Consider the following 16,398-nt stretch of genomic DNA (forward strand, 5'->3'; position numbering starts at 1 on the left):
CTGCCTCATGTTGCTTCCAGGTTGGGGAAGAATGAAAAGATAAACCCTTTTAAACCCAGAACGAACCATGGCTGTTGTGTGTGCCTTCGCTCCTTTTTCGCTTGCGCTTTGTTTAGACCCCCAAAATGGCGGATTGGGCCAAAATCCTTTCCACGCCCACCCCCGTGACATCACGCTCCAAAGCCCTATTAAAAAATGTAGCTAATTGCCTCCCCCACCGTTCAACAGGCCGTGGAGGGGGACAGAAACATAAGAATGTCTTTGATCATGCAGTTTGAAACCAAGGCTTACAAATTTAAGTACAATAATGGCAACATTTAACAATTTCAACCTAACACCACCTATGAGCAGCACTTTGGCGACAGTGGGAAGGAAAAACTCCCTTTAAACAGGAAGAAACCTCCGGCAGAACCAGGCTCAGGGAGGAGTGACTGGGGATGGAAATGTTGATTATTTTCATTATTTTAATATTTATTGTAATGTAAATGATATTTCACCACATTATGATTACCACTGACTTCAACATTAGTTAGATCCCCCCTAAACCCACCCCCATACACGTAGACACACACACATGTGAACTTAAAAAATATAATAGTAATAGTAAGTATGGGGTCTTCAAAACAGGAGTGCACAAAGCCAAAGGTGATGTTACAGGAAATATAAGTATGTTCTGTCCTCATGCTTTGAATACTTTGAATGATTGTTGCCTCTAACAGAGGAACATCCTTTGTTTGTTCCACAGGGTTGAGGACCAGAGGAAACTCAGAGGGCACAAACATGGAGGTGACTTTCTTTCTCTTTGGTTCCTCTCACTGTTGACAGACTGCTACTGTAACAAAGAAATAAAGCAGTCACAGTGTGATGGTTCAGTTTGTAGACTGTTCCAGAAATTACAGTCCAAGAAGGTGAATTCAAACAGGTAGGTGACAAAAATGGCCGCCCAGACGGAGACTCCAACAACAAACAGAGACACTGTTGTCTGAGAGGTTCAACGAGGCAACGTGGAAATATTTACCAGCACAAATGATTTAACCAAGTCAGAGTCTCTTCTTTTTATGTGAAGAAGACAGTTTGTCTCTGTTTCAGGACGTCCACTACGAGAACTGTACTCCAGGTTCTACACGTGAAGACTCGACCTACCAGAGCCTCGATCCAGCCGGCAGGGACCAGGACCAGACCTACTCTACACTCACACATCACACATGAGACTCTCTGGATTCACACCTGGGTTTGTTTCCTGATTCCAGGGTTTCACTCAACATTTTCAGTGTTTAAAAAAAAAAAGAAAATCATAAATTAAACAAAAATAAAAGAAGAAAACTGAAGCTTTCTAAATCTGTATAACAATGACAGTGATGGCTTTACTGGAAAAAAGCTTCCTTTCAGTGAAAACCATGAATCAGTTTCAACACAGACACAAAAGCTGTTTTACAAGAAACATCCGTCCTCTGACACCTCACTGCAAACATGTGCTTCCCATTTCACCTATAAGTACATGTTTTGTTTTGTAACCATTAACAGAATCCTTGAAGTTTTAGGTCTATACTGAACAGCAGTGGAGACAAAAGGGTTTTTCCTTCCCACTGTCACCATGTGCTTGCTGATTTTTGGGGTTTACTCGTCTCATAAAACGAGCAGCAACTGCAAAGCTGAGAGAAGAATTTATAAAATTAACAGATAAAGAGATTCCCATTTTTATTTTCAGCCAGTTTCCATTTTGGCGGGAAAAGGTTTCAAACTCGTCCAGGCCTTAAAGCTCACCTGTGTTCTCCCTGGTAGTAATAAATGCATGAAAATAAGGCTTTAATGAAGACAAGGAATGAACACTTCACTATTGAATATTACATCAAATAAATATGGTCAATGGAAATAATGAATTATGCATTTGCTTCACATGGCGAACAGATTTAGGCATTTACATACAAATCTCTCCAAATATGCATAAAAGCAATAAAATATACACCACTCACTACTCATCAAGATGAAACACAATTCAAACTTACAAACAAAGCTTCTTCATGGCATAACAAGGTGGATGACGAAGGATTAAACAGGGAGACGTCTGGTATTCCTCATTGTGCAAATCCCAATACAAAAATGGCTTCCTGCATTACCCCACTCTAAACATCCAATAGGAAGGAACAAGCCAAGCCACAAGCCAAGCCTACCTAAAACTAGTTAATTTAGAGCATTTTCAAATAGAAACATCTCTTACATTTAAAGTAAAATAGCTTAAATATAAATCAATGACATCAATGTGATCACACATTAGTGGGTATCACTTCAATTTGATTTTATGTACATAAATCACAACAGTAACCTCAAGGTACTTTATTGTAACCCTACAATAATACACATGTCACATGTGGTATCGAACATGTGCTCGAACCGGTGCTTAAAGAATGAAGAACACACACTTTGTCCAAAAACCTCTCATGTTCAGCTGTTTTTTTGTAAAAAGATATCAATGTTAGCCTTTTCTGCAGCTATGGGGCATATATGGTATCACTCTTGGCTGGAAGCAGTGCTTAATCAATGGAAAAAACACAAACTTTGTCCAAAAACCTCTCATGTTCAGCTGTTTCCCTCTTTTTCTTTGGTCATTTTAGCCTTTTTGGCCAGGGTGAAGGGAGTATCTGCCATCAAACAAGAAGACAGCCGCATGTAGCTATGATGATGTTTGCTAGTTCACCTTACATGCATTAATGTAATAACGTGGTTAGCCTACTCAACGTAAATTACACACGAACAACATTAAGCTCCTCACGCAGAGAAGAACGGCTGCTGCTGCATCATCATCCTCATCATTTCTGCTACACTGGCAGGGCTAGGGGCCAGGACTCTCCTCTTCGGGTTCTTGGGGGATGTTGCTAACTCCGGATCCGATAACAGGCACCACACCCGCAGTAGATGTGCTCGGTGTGAGGTCTGGCAGCAAGCTATCAAATACGGTTCATTTCTCGGCTTTTTAACAAACACTATGCGTCGCCAGGTGTTTCATGAGATTCAAGGTGTTACCTCCTTTGACAGTATCACAGTATCAGCTTAAAGCACTTGTTGCTGCTGAGTTTGCATCTTTTGCTGTGAAGTACAGCCAGATTTTGACCGCTTCGCCTTGGTCATTTTTAATCTGTAGCTCTGCTCTAAAAGAACGGACGTACCTGGGCCCGCCTACTATCCTTGGAAAGGTAAAATGATTGGCTAGGATCCAAAGTGTATGACATCTCAGGGGGGGGAAAGCACCAAAATAAATCACCGAAATGTGCGCTGCATTTCAGTCTGGTTACTACCGTTTATGTCAGAACTGGTGCCATAATGGCACCGGATACCAGTACCTATCCCTAGTTGACAGTAGCAGTCTCCTCACATTTTGGATGTGTTGTTCGAAGCTTGAGCTAAAGACGAGTACATCATACAAATATGGGACACACACTTCATCCCTGAGGTCTCCCAGGCATCCCTCCATGTAGCGCTGGAATGCTGCTGGGGCATAAGTAAGGCTGAATGGGACCCTCACCCACTCATAGAGTCCCCATGTTGTTATAAATGCAGTACAGGGTCTGCTGTTCTCACTCATGAAACCCTGGTGATAAGCCTTTCCCTGGTCCAATACTGTGAACAAGGAGTTGCCCCCGAGGTTTTCCAAGATCTCTTGTATTCTCGGGATGGGATGTCTGTCGGGCAGTGTCAGACATCATTCAGATCCCTACAGTCTACGCACATGTGAAGGCCACCATCTTTATTCCTCACATACCACAGGTGAAGAATATGAAGAACAAGATTTTTGGATCCAGCCCTGATTGAGTAAGTCCTGTATGTGTGCTTTAACTTCCTGATAAAGGTGTCTGGGGATTGCATATATGTCTTTTGCACAGGCCCATTGTCTTTTAGCTTTTAGCTAGTATCTCCAGGTACAGATCTTTAATGCATCCCATGTCTCAGTCATCTTTCGCAAAAACATTGCATTCCTCCCTCAGCATCTGTTTTACCTGCTGCTGTTTGTCACTTGTCAGATGGCGCAAATCCACTGGTGGGTCCCAGGGCTCAGTTTGTGTTGTCTGACTGGACTGCACTGTGGGTGTGGAAGCACTACTGTCTGATGTCTTAGAAAGCTCACCCTCCATACATTTGACCTGCGGCATGTAGATGGCATCAGCATTGTGCAGCCATCCCAGTGTAGTGCGACCACAGAGGGTGATATCATGGTCAGTCATATTTTCCACAGTCACTGCAACTTTAGCATTATCTTCTGAGGGGAGCTGAATTAGCCGTTCTCTAACAACTAGGCCGTCTGCTCATGGTGTGTCACGATTCGGCTCCAGCAGTGCATGGGACCCACTTAACACGTTCTTATTTAACCAACCACAATGCACTGTCATCATGTTACGCTTCGAAACAAAAATAAAACACTGTTAAATAAGTGTAGTCTTTAGTAAGTATTTCAGTATTTACTTTAGTAAGTTTTATAACTACTTTTAGATCGCAACACAAACTCACCTACTCTGAGGTGAATTTGTCCAAGAGGACTTTTGGCTCATGGTGGCTCATCCTCGAGCCCTGGACCCAGCTCAGGAGTGGCACCACAGTAACCCTGACCCACTGAGCAGGAAACCTGACCATTTTTTGTCCTCATAGAGACTTCCCCTTGGCTAAATTCTAAGTATTGAAATGATTGCAATAAACTCTTCCTCTGTGTCACAACTTCAGAGTCAGTCATGAAAACAAAATGGGGATTTTCTTTCGGACTGCACGTCCATCATAGACTTCACACCCTTACATGGTGCGACGTACGAGCAACCAGCACCGCTTATTTTTAACCTTAGCAATATGAACTTCCTCTATTTGCTTCTGCAATGAGTATCAGCCCACTGTTTAAAACTAATGCTGTAAAAAGATTTTTATTCAAAGAAATTCATTAACAAGAACAACCACAGCAACTCTGCACACACTAAAGTTCATATTTACCAAAGAAACTCAGATTCTGAATGTTAAGTCAGTTCATGGTCAGTGGAGATGTTTCCTCTTTGTTATTGTGAGAATAAAATAATTCTCCATGTAACAACAGCACAGATATTAACTGTTCCCTCAGTGCTGTTGAGCAATAAGTTTGTCAAACTTGGTCAGTGTTGACGTTCAGCTTCCTTTTCTGCCACGAGCTGACCTCAGACTCAGTGAGATCGCATCAACAGGAAGTCGAGCTGTTGCAGCTGTTATAGACAAAAAACAGCCTCAATGCAACTTTTTGAAATGGACCAGAATGATCCTCTATCCTGGGTCTTTGTGCTGGCTGTCATGTTAGTTATGATGTAATATTTAAGTCTCATTATTATGTCCAGTCAAAATGAAACTAAGTTAATTAAATAAGGAATTATCTAATAAAAATATGAACACAAGATTCCAAAGATCTCATGGAAAAACTTACATCTTTAATGAAGGTCGGACAGACTTACAACCTCAGAGTCAGCAGGTACTGAAATGCTGTGAAGTCTCAAGAACAATATGTATAAATAACAATGACACTTATGATCATTTAAGAGTTTTAATATTAGAAGAAGACTAAATGAATTTTAGCTGAGGTGGAAGAATCAGCTGGACACATCATCACATTTTAAATTAGTGATGTGAATTCTGGTTTCAGGAATAAATGTAAATGTAAAGAGGTGCATGAATGAGCAGGAAGCCCTGCAGCAGACTCACAGACGGATGCAGAGGGGAGGAGTGTAGAGGTGCTGTGGTGTTTGGAGGAGGGACTCCTTCAGTTAGAGAAGTGAGGCGTCACAAGTTCCTGGTTTCCAGTGAAGAAGAAGAGAGGCAGCAGTGAACCATCAGAGCCTCATCATGAAAGTCCGTCACACTCTGATCTGCTGCTTCTTCCTTTGTGAGTACATTCACTTGTTCTTTCTGTCACTCTCCTTCTTCAACATGTTTCTGTTGTTAAACATGATGATCAGAGTCAGCTATGAGTCACTTTCATGGACGCTTCTTCCATTCAAACTGCTTTTATTCATGATTTCATGGATGTGTTTGTGGCCAGTATGGACAGAAGAAACCATCACAGTGAGACATTCATGGACATGTTGCTGCTCACCTCAGGACTTGATAACATGTGAAACCATCGTTTCAAGCACAGCTCATTACAAGTGTTTGTTACTTCCTCAGTAAAATAAAGGGAACAAACTCAGCCTGCTGCCTTCAGAGTTTATCGACTTGGCTGAACTTTAATTTGACTAAACTAAGACAATCTGCCTGCAAACATTTTGTTCCTGATAACTCAGGTGAAACAGAATAAACTGCCTCACATCCTGCAGCCAAATATAAACTGTGAGTCATCGCCTAAAACCAAAGTGTGAATAACTCAGTGATGTTAAACTTTTAGTTTCCTCTTGATCACAAACAGTTTAGTGTCAGAGCTCTAACAGGACTGAATGTGGATCTTTGTTCTGATCAATGAGGAGAGAAAAGTGAAACAGAAGATGATGTTTAAACTCTGAGCTCTCAGTGTTTCACATTCAGACTCTAGTCTCAGTGTGTCTGTGTGTGGATGCTGTGATCAGACTGCAGCTTCTTACAGGAAGTACAAACAGTAACTGTTGATGGTTCATGTTTCCAACAGCTCTGCAGGAGGGAAACCCTGAAGTCAACATCAACAAAAACATTTCATTTGGAGTCGTTGGAGGAAATCTTACAGCTGAATTCAGGTTTTCTGCTGGAACATGGAAAATATTCTGCAGAGGAGAATGTGAAGGAGAAAACATTCTTATTAATACAACAGATGAGAAGCATCAACGTCACAGATACAGCACTGAATATATAACTGTAGAATATGCTCCTGCTTTGTCTGTGAACATCACACAGCTGATCATGTCTGATGCTGGACAGTACAGCTGTGCTGTGGCTGAATCTCCATCATCAGTTTCATACAAACAGTTTGAAGTTGTTGTTGCTGAAGGTGAGTTTCAGTCTAAACTGTGGAAATGTTGATTTCTCTGCTTTGTCTCTGAAAGTCTGAAGAAAAGTTTTGTGAAACTGAGTTTTTTACTTAAACTTTTTATCAGTATTCACAGGCAGTGACTCTCTGAACAAAACTCCTCTTTACTAAACTGTTTCTTTAACTCTAGTCTTGTATATAAACTATGGAAAAGAACGTTCGTGCCATAATGTCCATCATGTCAGGATGATGTGAGTGAATCGTGCTGCACAGAACAGAGCAGACAGACACATTTATTTCATCAGACGCTGTGGTGGAGGGTTGTGGGCAGGAGACACTAACAGCTCTATATGAGATCGGCTAATATGATATCTGAGGTCTCGTCTAAGTGATCAGCTGATCTGCTTTCTGTGGTTGAGCTGGACGTCATGAGCATGAACTAAACTGTGTTCAGTTTCTGAGTCTGAAAATGGAAATCAAAGGTTTGTGTGTAAATTAGAATTTATCTGTTTGATCCATGTTTGTATTGCACAGGATTCACTGAGGCGTTCTTAACCTCACACTATTCTCATGTTGCTGGATTAAATTTGAGGCTCTGCTCTGTTGGCACAGTGAGTCCTGGTTCATGTTCCAGTGATGATGTTGGGTTTCTGATTCCTCTGATCACCTGCACAGGAACTGAAGCGTTCAGGGTTAAAGCCTGAGTTTCCTAAACCACAGTCCTGTGTGGACTCACTGAAGCTGACATCAGCATTAGCATGAAGCTTTTTACCAGCTCGCTAAGTTAACCCCTTCGTTGCCAGTTTGTTCACATGAAAGAGGCGGGAGCAACATCTGACCAATCAGAAACATGGAGACATCAGAGCAGCTGATTTTAAGAAGGAAGATAAAACTATAAAGAGGTTAAACACACACAGTAATACAGACTAAAGTAAACTGTGTTAAAGGCCTGAATGAACGCTGCCATCAGTAAGACTGTGAACGAGCTACTGGACTAATAAAGTTTAGGTTTTTGAAGTGATCAGTGTCTCAGCTCATTAAAACACAGAGAATCTGATGGATCATAATCAGCATTTCATTAAAGTCATGTTTAAAAGAAAGTTTTAGTTTTTACTCTTTCAAATGCACCTCTTGTTAGAGTTGTGTGCAAATCTGATGTGAGGTCATCGAACAGCTGCTTGTTTTAGGATCAGATACTTTGATTATGAAACAATAAAACTGCAGTAGAAAAAAGAATCAGGGAATAAATTTGTATTTAATAATTAATATTCCTTCAGGCATCAACAGGGAGAAGCAAAGACATTAAACACCACCATCTGCTCTCAGAGGTCTCGGTTCCAGAGATCTGATTGGACAGTAGGTTGTGGTTTCCTGGTGATCTGTGATCTGGAACATAACCTGCTCTGGAGCAGATTAGCTTAGCATATGCAGGAGGGGGAGATACAGGAGAGGTGGAGGAAGATCTCAGCCTGGGCGTTTACCGTCTTATGTAGTCTGGAAGATGTGTGGTTGGTGGGGTGGGTGCAGTTTTCTCTGTGGTGGGGTTGGGTGGACTGTCCAGGGCTCTGTGGAGCCGGGGGGCGCTACTGCACTGGGCCCCGGTCTGATGGGCCTGGGCCCCCCTTCCCTGGCGGGTCGCGGGGGGTGGGAGTGCCTACTGGGGTCAGCGGGGGAGCTGGCCCCAGGGAGGGGTTACCTGCCCCTCCCTTCCTTCCCTCCCCATCTCCAGCTGCCTCCCTCTTCCCGCTCCTCCACAACCACCCACACATGCAGGGCCTTGGAGTGGGGGTATGTCACCAGGGTGCAGAGGAGGCTACCCCCCCCCCCCCCCTGTCCCCTTCTGGCTGCCTCTGCCTCAATTTTATCCCACAACTTAGACATTCACATTATTCACACTCTCATTACACATACATATAGGATCTTGGGGGTGGGCACAATCACGGAGTCCAAATCACCATCAGGGTGTACACCTCACCCCTGACGTCGTTGCCCACCTCTCAATTTTAAATACACTTAGACATTGAGGGTTAGCAGGAGGGACCATGCGCTTACCTGCTGCTCCTTGGCAGGTAGCTCCATGCCCTCCTGGGTTTTAATTGCACCTTAGAACACACATGCATCAACACTACAATGAGCGGGTGGAGGGAGGTTTGGAGTCTTCTCCCACCCCCATTCTCTGCGGCCTGCTGGAGCGGGGGGGGCTAGGAGGAGGAGTTGGCCGTCCGACTGCGGTCTGGGGTGTGGGGCCTCCCTGCTGCTGCGGAGTCGGGGTGGTCTGCCTCTCCCCACCGCAGGGAAAAGGGTAACACCACCTGGGTCTGGGTGCAATTCCCCCCTCCAGGGGCAAGGGTACCTAGACCCGGTTTGTAGAGTACGCTTGGGGAGTGTGATTGTGTGTACAGCGTCTCTTTATGTCTGTCTCCACGTTGGTTGAGTGTGGAGTAAGTGCATATGAGAGCATGAGGGTGGGAATGGATGTTTGTGTCTGTGTGTGCCTGTATGTCTGTGTCTATATGTCAGGTTGGGTATCAGACGCCACCTCTCTGGGGACACCTCAGGCCCTCCAAGGTTTGGAGGCCTATCTCCACCCACCACCACTTCCCCTGCCGGTGGCGGACTCCCTCAGGTGTCGGTGTGTTGGTGGTTCTTTGTGTCTGGGGGTGGGCGTCCGGGTACACACCGGCTCACTCCTTGGCGGCCGCTTGTCGGGGCCTGGGGCCTGGGGCTCGCTCGGGCCCCTTTGGAGGTGGGGTGCCCCCGGCCTCTCGGCCTAGGGCTCGGTCACTCAGGCGCAGCTGGGAGCCGGCGGAGCTCACGGGCGCGTCACTGCAACTCCCCCTGACTTCTGCTCCGCGGCTGCTGGGCGAGCCCTCATCTGGGACTCTCCTCAGCTCTTACTGGGACAGTGGCGCGGCTGCCCCTCTGTTGGTCTTCCATGGTCTCTTGTGTTCTGGGGGCCTCTGGATGTCTGGAGTTTTGATCTCCTCCATACCCGCTTCACACCCTGGAGGACGGGGCTGTGGCCCCCCCACACTCCCTAGCAGATCATTACATGGAGAAACCTTTGGAATGCAAGCATGCTGATCCACACAGGTATGCACACATGGGTATTCACAGACGCGGACTAAAGCTTTCTTGGCTGCTGCCTCAAAGCACACTGTGCGCTGTCTATCTTGCGTGCTGCACAATATCGTTTATTACTTAGTAAATACTGATATCTATGACTAGCTAGTTTATTGTGATGGTGCTTTGTTTTCTCTATTATTATGTTGCTCTTTGTTGTTTGCTGTCTCCTCTGTTTGTTTTTGTTTGTTTGTTTTTTTTTTTTTTCTCCATACAGGTGACCCAGGAGTTATTTTTTTTTCTCTCTCTCTTCCCCCCCCTTCTCACCGTCTCTTCTCCCCTTTGGTTTTCTTTCTTTCTCTCCCCCTCTCTCTCTCATTCATTCCCCCTGTCCTATTTATAAAAAAAAAAAAAAAAAAATGACAAAGGATGAACTGAAGCTCTGCCATCACGTAATGTCGCATACTGCTGTTTCTGATGTCATTTAGAAAAAAAAAAAAAAAAAAAAAAAAAAAGCTTAGCATATATATTAGCACAGGGATGTAAACGGGTAATAAGTGAACCAGCTTCATATTAAAAAACACGATTAACCCTGAAGTTACGTGGACAAGATTAAATCCTGCTTTGTACAGTAAACACAGTAAAACCTCCAGAGTGACACTAGCAGAGTGTCTGCGTGTGTCACTGTTTTATGATGATGTTGTGATGATGGCACGAGGAGGTCGGGCTGAAGCTGAACAATTCACTTCAAATCAATGTTGAATTCACTGTTCCAGCCACAGACTGGTTGAACTGGGCAGCTCCCAGTGTAACTGTGGGTCAAACTGGAGTTATTGTGATCAGACTGCATCATCTTCAGCACAGATAGTAACTACTGATCGTTTGTCTCTTTAACAGCACTGCTGGATGGAAACGATGATCAGCTGAAACACTTTGATAAAGAAACTGGAAGCTCTCTCACAGTCGGATGTTCCTTTAATCAGTCTGGAGGACATAAGTACCTCTGCAGAGGAGAATGTGGAGAGCATGAGGTTCTTCTTCAAACAGATGGTGAAGATGATTTCAAAGACAGATACAGAATTGGATTTAGAGGAACGTCAGAGGAGAAATATAAAGGAGGAGGAATTCTGTATGTGACGATCACACAGCTGACTGAGTCTGACTCAGGACGGTACAGATGTTCTCTGAATCCAGCTGTTGGTCAAGGTTCATTCAGAGACTTTGAGATCAACGTCACAGATGGTGAGGTTTCCCTGAATATGTTTTTAATGTTGCTAATTCAGTCATTGATAGCTGCTGCCGTTTCAGATAACCAGACATGTTATCTTACTGTAGCTAATGATTTGCACTTTTTCTGGAACTAAAATCTAATTTGACAGTTTTTCTGCAGCAGTATCAAAACTTGGTGCTATTTTAAAATCTGAATTTCAGAATCTTTCTTTACACTTTTGTCCCAGATGTCAGATACTGCAGATCTATGAGACGCTGCTGGTGTCTCACCTTTAAGAATGAGGTGTTCTTTGACTTTGGTCATTTCCAAACTGGCTGCAGGAGGACTGATGTGTCCTTTTTGTTAAAGTGCTACAACATCAGGAGATGGGAAAGGTCACAACGTTTGAAGACAGCAGTCTGTGTCCACTCTGAGGGACTTTTGTGTTTGTTTCTTGGTTTCATGCACTGGTTTGGACGCATATTAATGGTTGGCTATAGTACAGAAGAATATTAGGGTGGTTAAAATACACCCAGCATGTTGAGCTATGATACCTGCCTACTGTGACGTCAAAGATGTGATGTGACAAACATCCTTACTCGCAGTGAGAGACACACTTTGACACACTGTGATGTGTGACTCTGAGTGTGTGAGCGGGCTGCTTTTTCTCTGCTTTTAAATAAGAACCACATCTAAACCAAACTTCACTCTCTGACCTGTTTCAGCAGTCGTCCAATCAGCCTCCTCACCTTCACTCACCACTGAGCAGCCCGAGAAAACATCTGACGGTACCACTGTGTCCACAGGTTTTTAAAGATCCACATCTGCACACGATCACTGTGGAATTTATATCAAAGAATTTCGTTAATTTAAAATATTTAATTAAAACTTTCCTCAAATGTTGATGGTTTGGTTTAAAATCCACTGCTGTGGTCTACAGAGATAAACTTAAAGATGTGCTGTTGTCCAAACACTGAGACTGTTTAACACAGTAATGCAAAAGCAACTCTCCAACTTACCCTGAGTCTGAATGTAAAGGTTCATACTGGTAAACACTCACCTCACAGGCCTCATATTACTAACATGACAGAGAAAATACTGATTATCTATTGTATCAGGAGGTGTGAGTGTAAACTAACGTCTTCTGAATCTGCTGCAGATGGTTTGCCGTCTGTGGGTCTGACTGTGGCTGTCATCATCATCATCATCATCATCATCCTTTTATCAGTGTCTGTGCTGATATTCTGCAAGAAAAGATCTGCAAAGAGTGAGGCAACAGGAAACACACACACACATGCACAGACGCGCACACACACACACACACACACACACACACACACACATGCACAGACACACACTCACACACACAGAGAGACAAACACACACCACACACGCAGGCAGTGTGTGTCTAAGATGTCTTGAGTTGTGTGTAACAGCCACTGCAGCCGCTGTAACAGGCCGCCATGTTTAACTGCATCACCTGACTTCCTGTTGTTTTCAGGACACACACACCTGTCCTCTCTCCTCACCTGCACTGGTTCAAACTCACTGATGTGTTTTTCAGGTCATCCTGTGGAAATAGAGTACACTGCTGTCACAGAGGTGAGCTCCACGAACTCTGACATCATCAGAGTTTGACGTTACAGGATTTGAAGTTTTTTCTTCTCCTGCAGACCACCAACGCCGTGTATGAGGAAATCAGAGACGAGGGCGGACAGAAAGGAGCCGCTCCTGTGGAAATCAGTTCAGTTTATGCTTTGGCCAAATACAACAACACGCCTGAAGCCACCGATGATTACAGCGTGATCACTGCAGCCACGCCTGAGCACAGCGTAAGGAAAACGCTGGACAGAACAAAGCAAAACTGTAATCTGGGAAAGGTTTTGTGTCTGGGACATTTTTCCTTTGTGTCGTTCATATTGTTGACTTCTACTGTCTGTTGTGATGTGTCACATTTAGCTGCATCAACTCGTGCTGATCTCGCCTCCTGAGCCAAAACCAACTCACAGTTTGCCAAACTGCAGAACCCCTGGCTTTGTCTTCACTAAACTCTCTGTAACTTTGCTCTGTTTCACTGCAGCATCGGTCTTTGCACAGATCATGTTCATGTTGATTCCTGGTTTAATGTGTACGCCAGAAGATTTTGAAAGTTGTTATAAAAGTAAAAGAAAATTGGGCGAGGAAAAAAAATCGTCTTATTTTTCCAGACACAATAACATCTGCTGTAATATTTACAGCTCTGATGAAGCCTCACAAGTGTTTATTTTACTACTACACACAGTTTGTAATTGCAGAGAAATACTCTTCATTCTGGGTGTGTTGTTTCCAAGCAGGAACCTGAGAAAGACCCCTGGGGTTTAACAGGCTAGCTTCAGGAAACAACATGAACATATTAATAAAAAAATATTCCAGTAAAAACAATAAAATCTCTGTTTTTTGTTTTTGTTTTTCTCAGGCTGAAGACGACTCGAGCAAACTCACCAAATCTGAGCTGAATAGTTCAAAAGCAGACGTGGACTCTCCCAGCAGCACCTCGCCTGAGCCTCAGGGAGACGCAGGCTCTGACCCGAGCGCCTCTCTGGAAAATCCACTGTATTCTACTGCAGACTAGCTTCTGTTCTGCTGATGGCATATTTTCTCCTGCAGGGTTCAAAATGAAGTCGTTCTCTCACAAAATGTGAGATTCTTTTAATTCAACGATGTGACAGTTTGAGGGAAACAGTTGAATACAGGGAGAGTTTTGACTTTCTGACACACGAGCTTTAACCATGGGAAGAAATTCTGCTGCTGGCTGAAGTAACCAAACTGAAAACTCGGTTAAAGTTTCATATTTTACACGTTCATGCTTTACAGTCTCATCCCTACATGAGTTTGTTTTTCTTTACACTTAGCCAGAAGTAAACCGTTAAGAGTACAGACTGCACATTTTACTGAGCTAAAGCTAATAACTGTTTATTAATTTTATGAATAAATGCTGATTGTTTTTTAAGTGAAGTGGGGAGTGTTATTGGCAGAAGTGTCCTTCTGCACATTCACATGAGGTCATAATAAGGATTTGTTGTGTGAGCATCTTTGCTTACCAACCATGTTCACTATTACATGTTTCATGCTAATGTTCTTTAAAGCTAATGTATTTATTTATTTTAAATTGTTCTGCAGAGTAGCTGTCAAATAAATGTTGAACTCATGGTATGTTTCTTTTTGCATTTATAAAATCTTCCTATTTTATAAATAGTGTGAGATTGTAAACATCTGTTTCAGGCAGCAGCAAACACAGGAAGTCAGTAAGTTTGCATAAGATCTGTTCTTCATGCCTCAGTATGACCTGTGCTGTTGACTGAAATTACCCTGGGAAACATTTACATACGTGATGATTAATGCCACCACTGTCATGTTTTCAGTCTGATTAGTAGAGAAGGACAGTAGGACAGATAAGGACAGCAGAGCGCTGTATGAGCATCTCAGCAAAGACCTTCATCCTGTGACGCAGACGCAGGCTGTGAGACTCTGTGTTGGTAACAGAGGCTTCACAGGTATTTCAGGGGTTGTTCTGTCAGTTTGCTTATGAAAGGTAACTGTGAGAGGCTTTGAGAGCTGGAAGCTGGATGAATCTGCTTTGATTCAGCTATTGATCATTTTCATTTCATTTTATTAGTTTCTCGCTGTTTAAATTAATTCATACTCATTAATTTTAGGGCAGTTTGCAACCCCAGTTACAAGAAAGGTTCAAAGTTGTGTAAAAATTGAACCAAAAATGAATTTAACAATCTGCAAATATTTCATTCACAATAGAGCACAGAAAATATATCAAACATTTAAACTAAGAACAGGTCATTTCAAGAAAAAAGAGAAAGAACAAAGAATAAAAAAGGAAAATAAACCCAGGCCTGCTTTAGTAAGTTCCTTATTTTGCTTCTGCATTGCAGTATTTAAAACTAATACCGTATAATGTTTTATTACAGTTTTATTACAGTTTCTAGTTAAATAAATCAAACACTGGTGATTGGTCAGAAAAGCTCATTCAACAACTCACCGGACTCCAGCAGCTGTTCTGGTGGATATAAGGAAATGAGGAAAAGAGGAGGAGCAGGTGAGGAAGAGGAGGAGCTGATGCTCACTCTCAGATTTGGTGGATCAGCGGCTCTCCGTGCTTCCAAAATGTGTATCGCCCTCTGACACACTGAGGCACATAATCACACACTTTCTCACGGAGCTAAAAACAAATTCATTGTTATGACAAAGTGACTCAGACCGTGTGTGTTTCTACAGGCCGTACACTTAAAGTCATGCATGCTTTGGGTTTGATGTCAGGTATAAACACGCTCTCTGTGCACGTGCACGGTCATGAGAGTAAGTAACTGTAACCATGGTTACAGGGCGCCGTTCTTTGTCCATCATGATTCCTAATAAACGATTTCAGGTCATTATTCCTATTCTGTGCTTGGAAACCGTTTCCGTCGTGAAACTGAGGCAACAACGTCCATAATCCAAGCAGAACAAGCTCGTCACACCACGTGCTCTGTCATGCCCAACTGTAACTGAGTGCATTTTCTTAATGCCAGGAGGGGGCGCCGTGGCTCACAAAACCCCCCAGAAGTTGACACAATGCATGTTGACATTTGGAATAAAGTACTGTACATAAAAGAATCATGCCTACTGCCCTTCTTATACAGTACAGACATCTCTGCAGTGGGTCAGAAACACTGTTCCAGTTCTGTCCTGATGATTTTACTTCAGCTTTGCCGGCCTCGTCGTCACTGCCACAAAATGTCTCTCCAACGCGTCTGATTGGCCCGTCGTCTCTACGTGTTCAAGCTTTAAGTAAAACAGCAAACGCAACACTGATGTTTGGTTGTCATCTATTTTCTTTCACTCTCTCTCTATAATGCATGGTGTGTATTATTAGTGTATCCATAATATTACTGGCATTGTTACTTTTTCCATCACACAGGAAAAACATGAAAACTAATCCTGCATTTTAGTGCATTTTTGTGTCATTTCCATTTTGTTCCCACAGTTTGAAAATCCTGTAGCAGCATTTGGTGACTTTTTACCTCTTATGCCATGAAATGGTTCATTAATATTTAGTTTTTCTGCAATCTGTTATTTATTAAATATGTAATAATCACCTTAAAACTTTGGTTTTAGGTAGTTTCTCGGCACATGGTGACTGCATTATTTTATTATCATAACA

At 43.0% G+C, this 16,398-nt stretch overlaps 1 protein-coding gene across 3 annotated transcripts; it reads left to right on the top strand.

Moving 5' to 3' along the window:
• Positions 1-5,703: 5,703 nt before the first annotated feature.
• LOC105941287 (uncharacterized) lies at positions 5,704-14,393 on the top strand. 3 transcript variants are annotated; one of them, XM_024806542.2, is made up of 8 exons: positions 5,710-5,881; positions 6,617-6,952; positions 10,892-11,236; positions 11,930-11,992; positions 12,364-12,471; positions 12,769-12,806; positions 12,878-13,036; positions 13,660-14,393. In XM_024806542.2, the coding sequence occupies exons 1-8, from the start codon at positions 5,842-5,844 to the stop codon at positions 13,813-13,815; spliced, it is 1,245 nt and encodes a 414-aa protein (XP_024662310.2). In that variant the 5' UTR covers positions 5,710-5,841; the 3' UTR covers positions 13,816-14,393. The 3 variants fall into 3 exon arrangements, with proteins under 3 accessions (XP_076734724.1, XP_076734722.1, XP_024662310.2); XM_076878609.1 differs by having other exon boundaries at positions 5,704-5,881; positions 11,933-11,992; positions 12,878-13,780; XM_076878607.1 differs by having other exon boundaries at positions 5,705-5,881; positions 12,878-13,780.
• The last annotated feature ends 2,005 nt before the right edge of the window (positions 14,394-16,398 follow it).

Source organism: Maylandia zebra, linkage group LG20, assembly GCF_041146795.1.
Source record: "Maylandia zebra isolate NMK-2024a linkage group LG20, Mzebra_GT3a, whole genome shotgun sequence".
Taxonomy (NCBI): domain Eukaryota; kingdom Metazoa; phylum Chordata; class Actinopteri; order Cichliformes; family Cichlidae; genus Maylandia; species Maylandia zebra.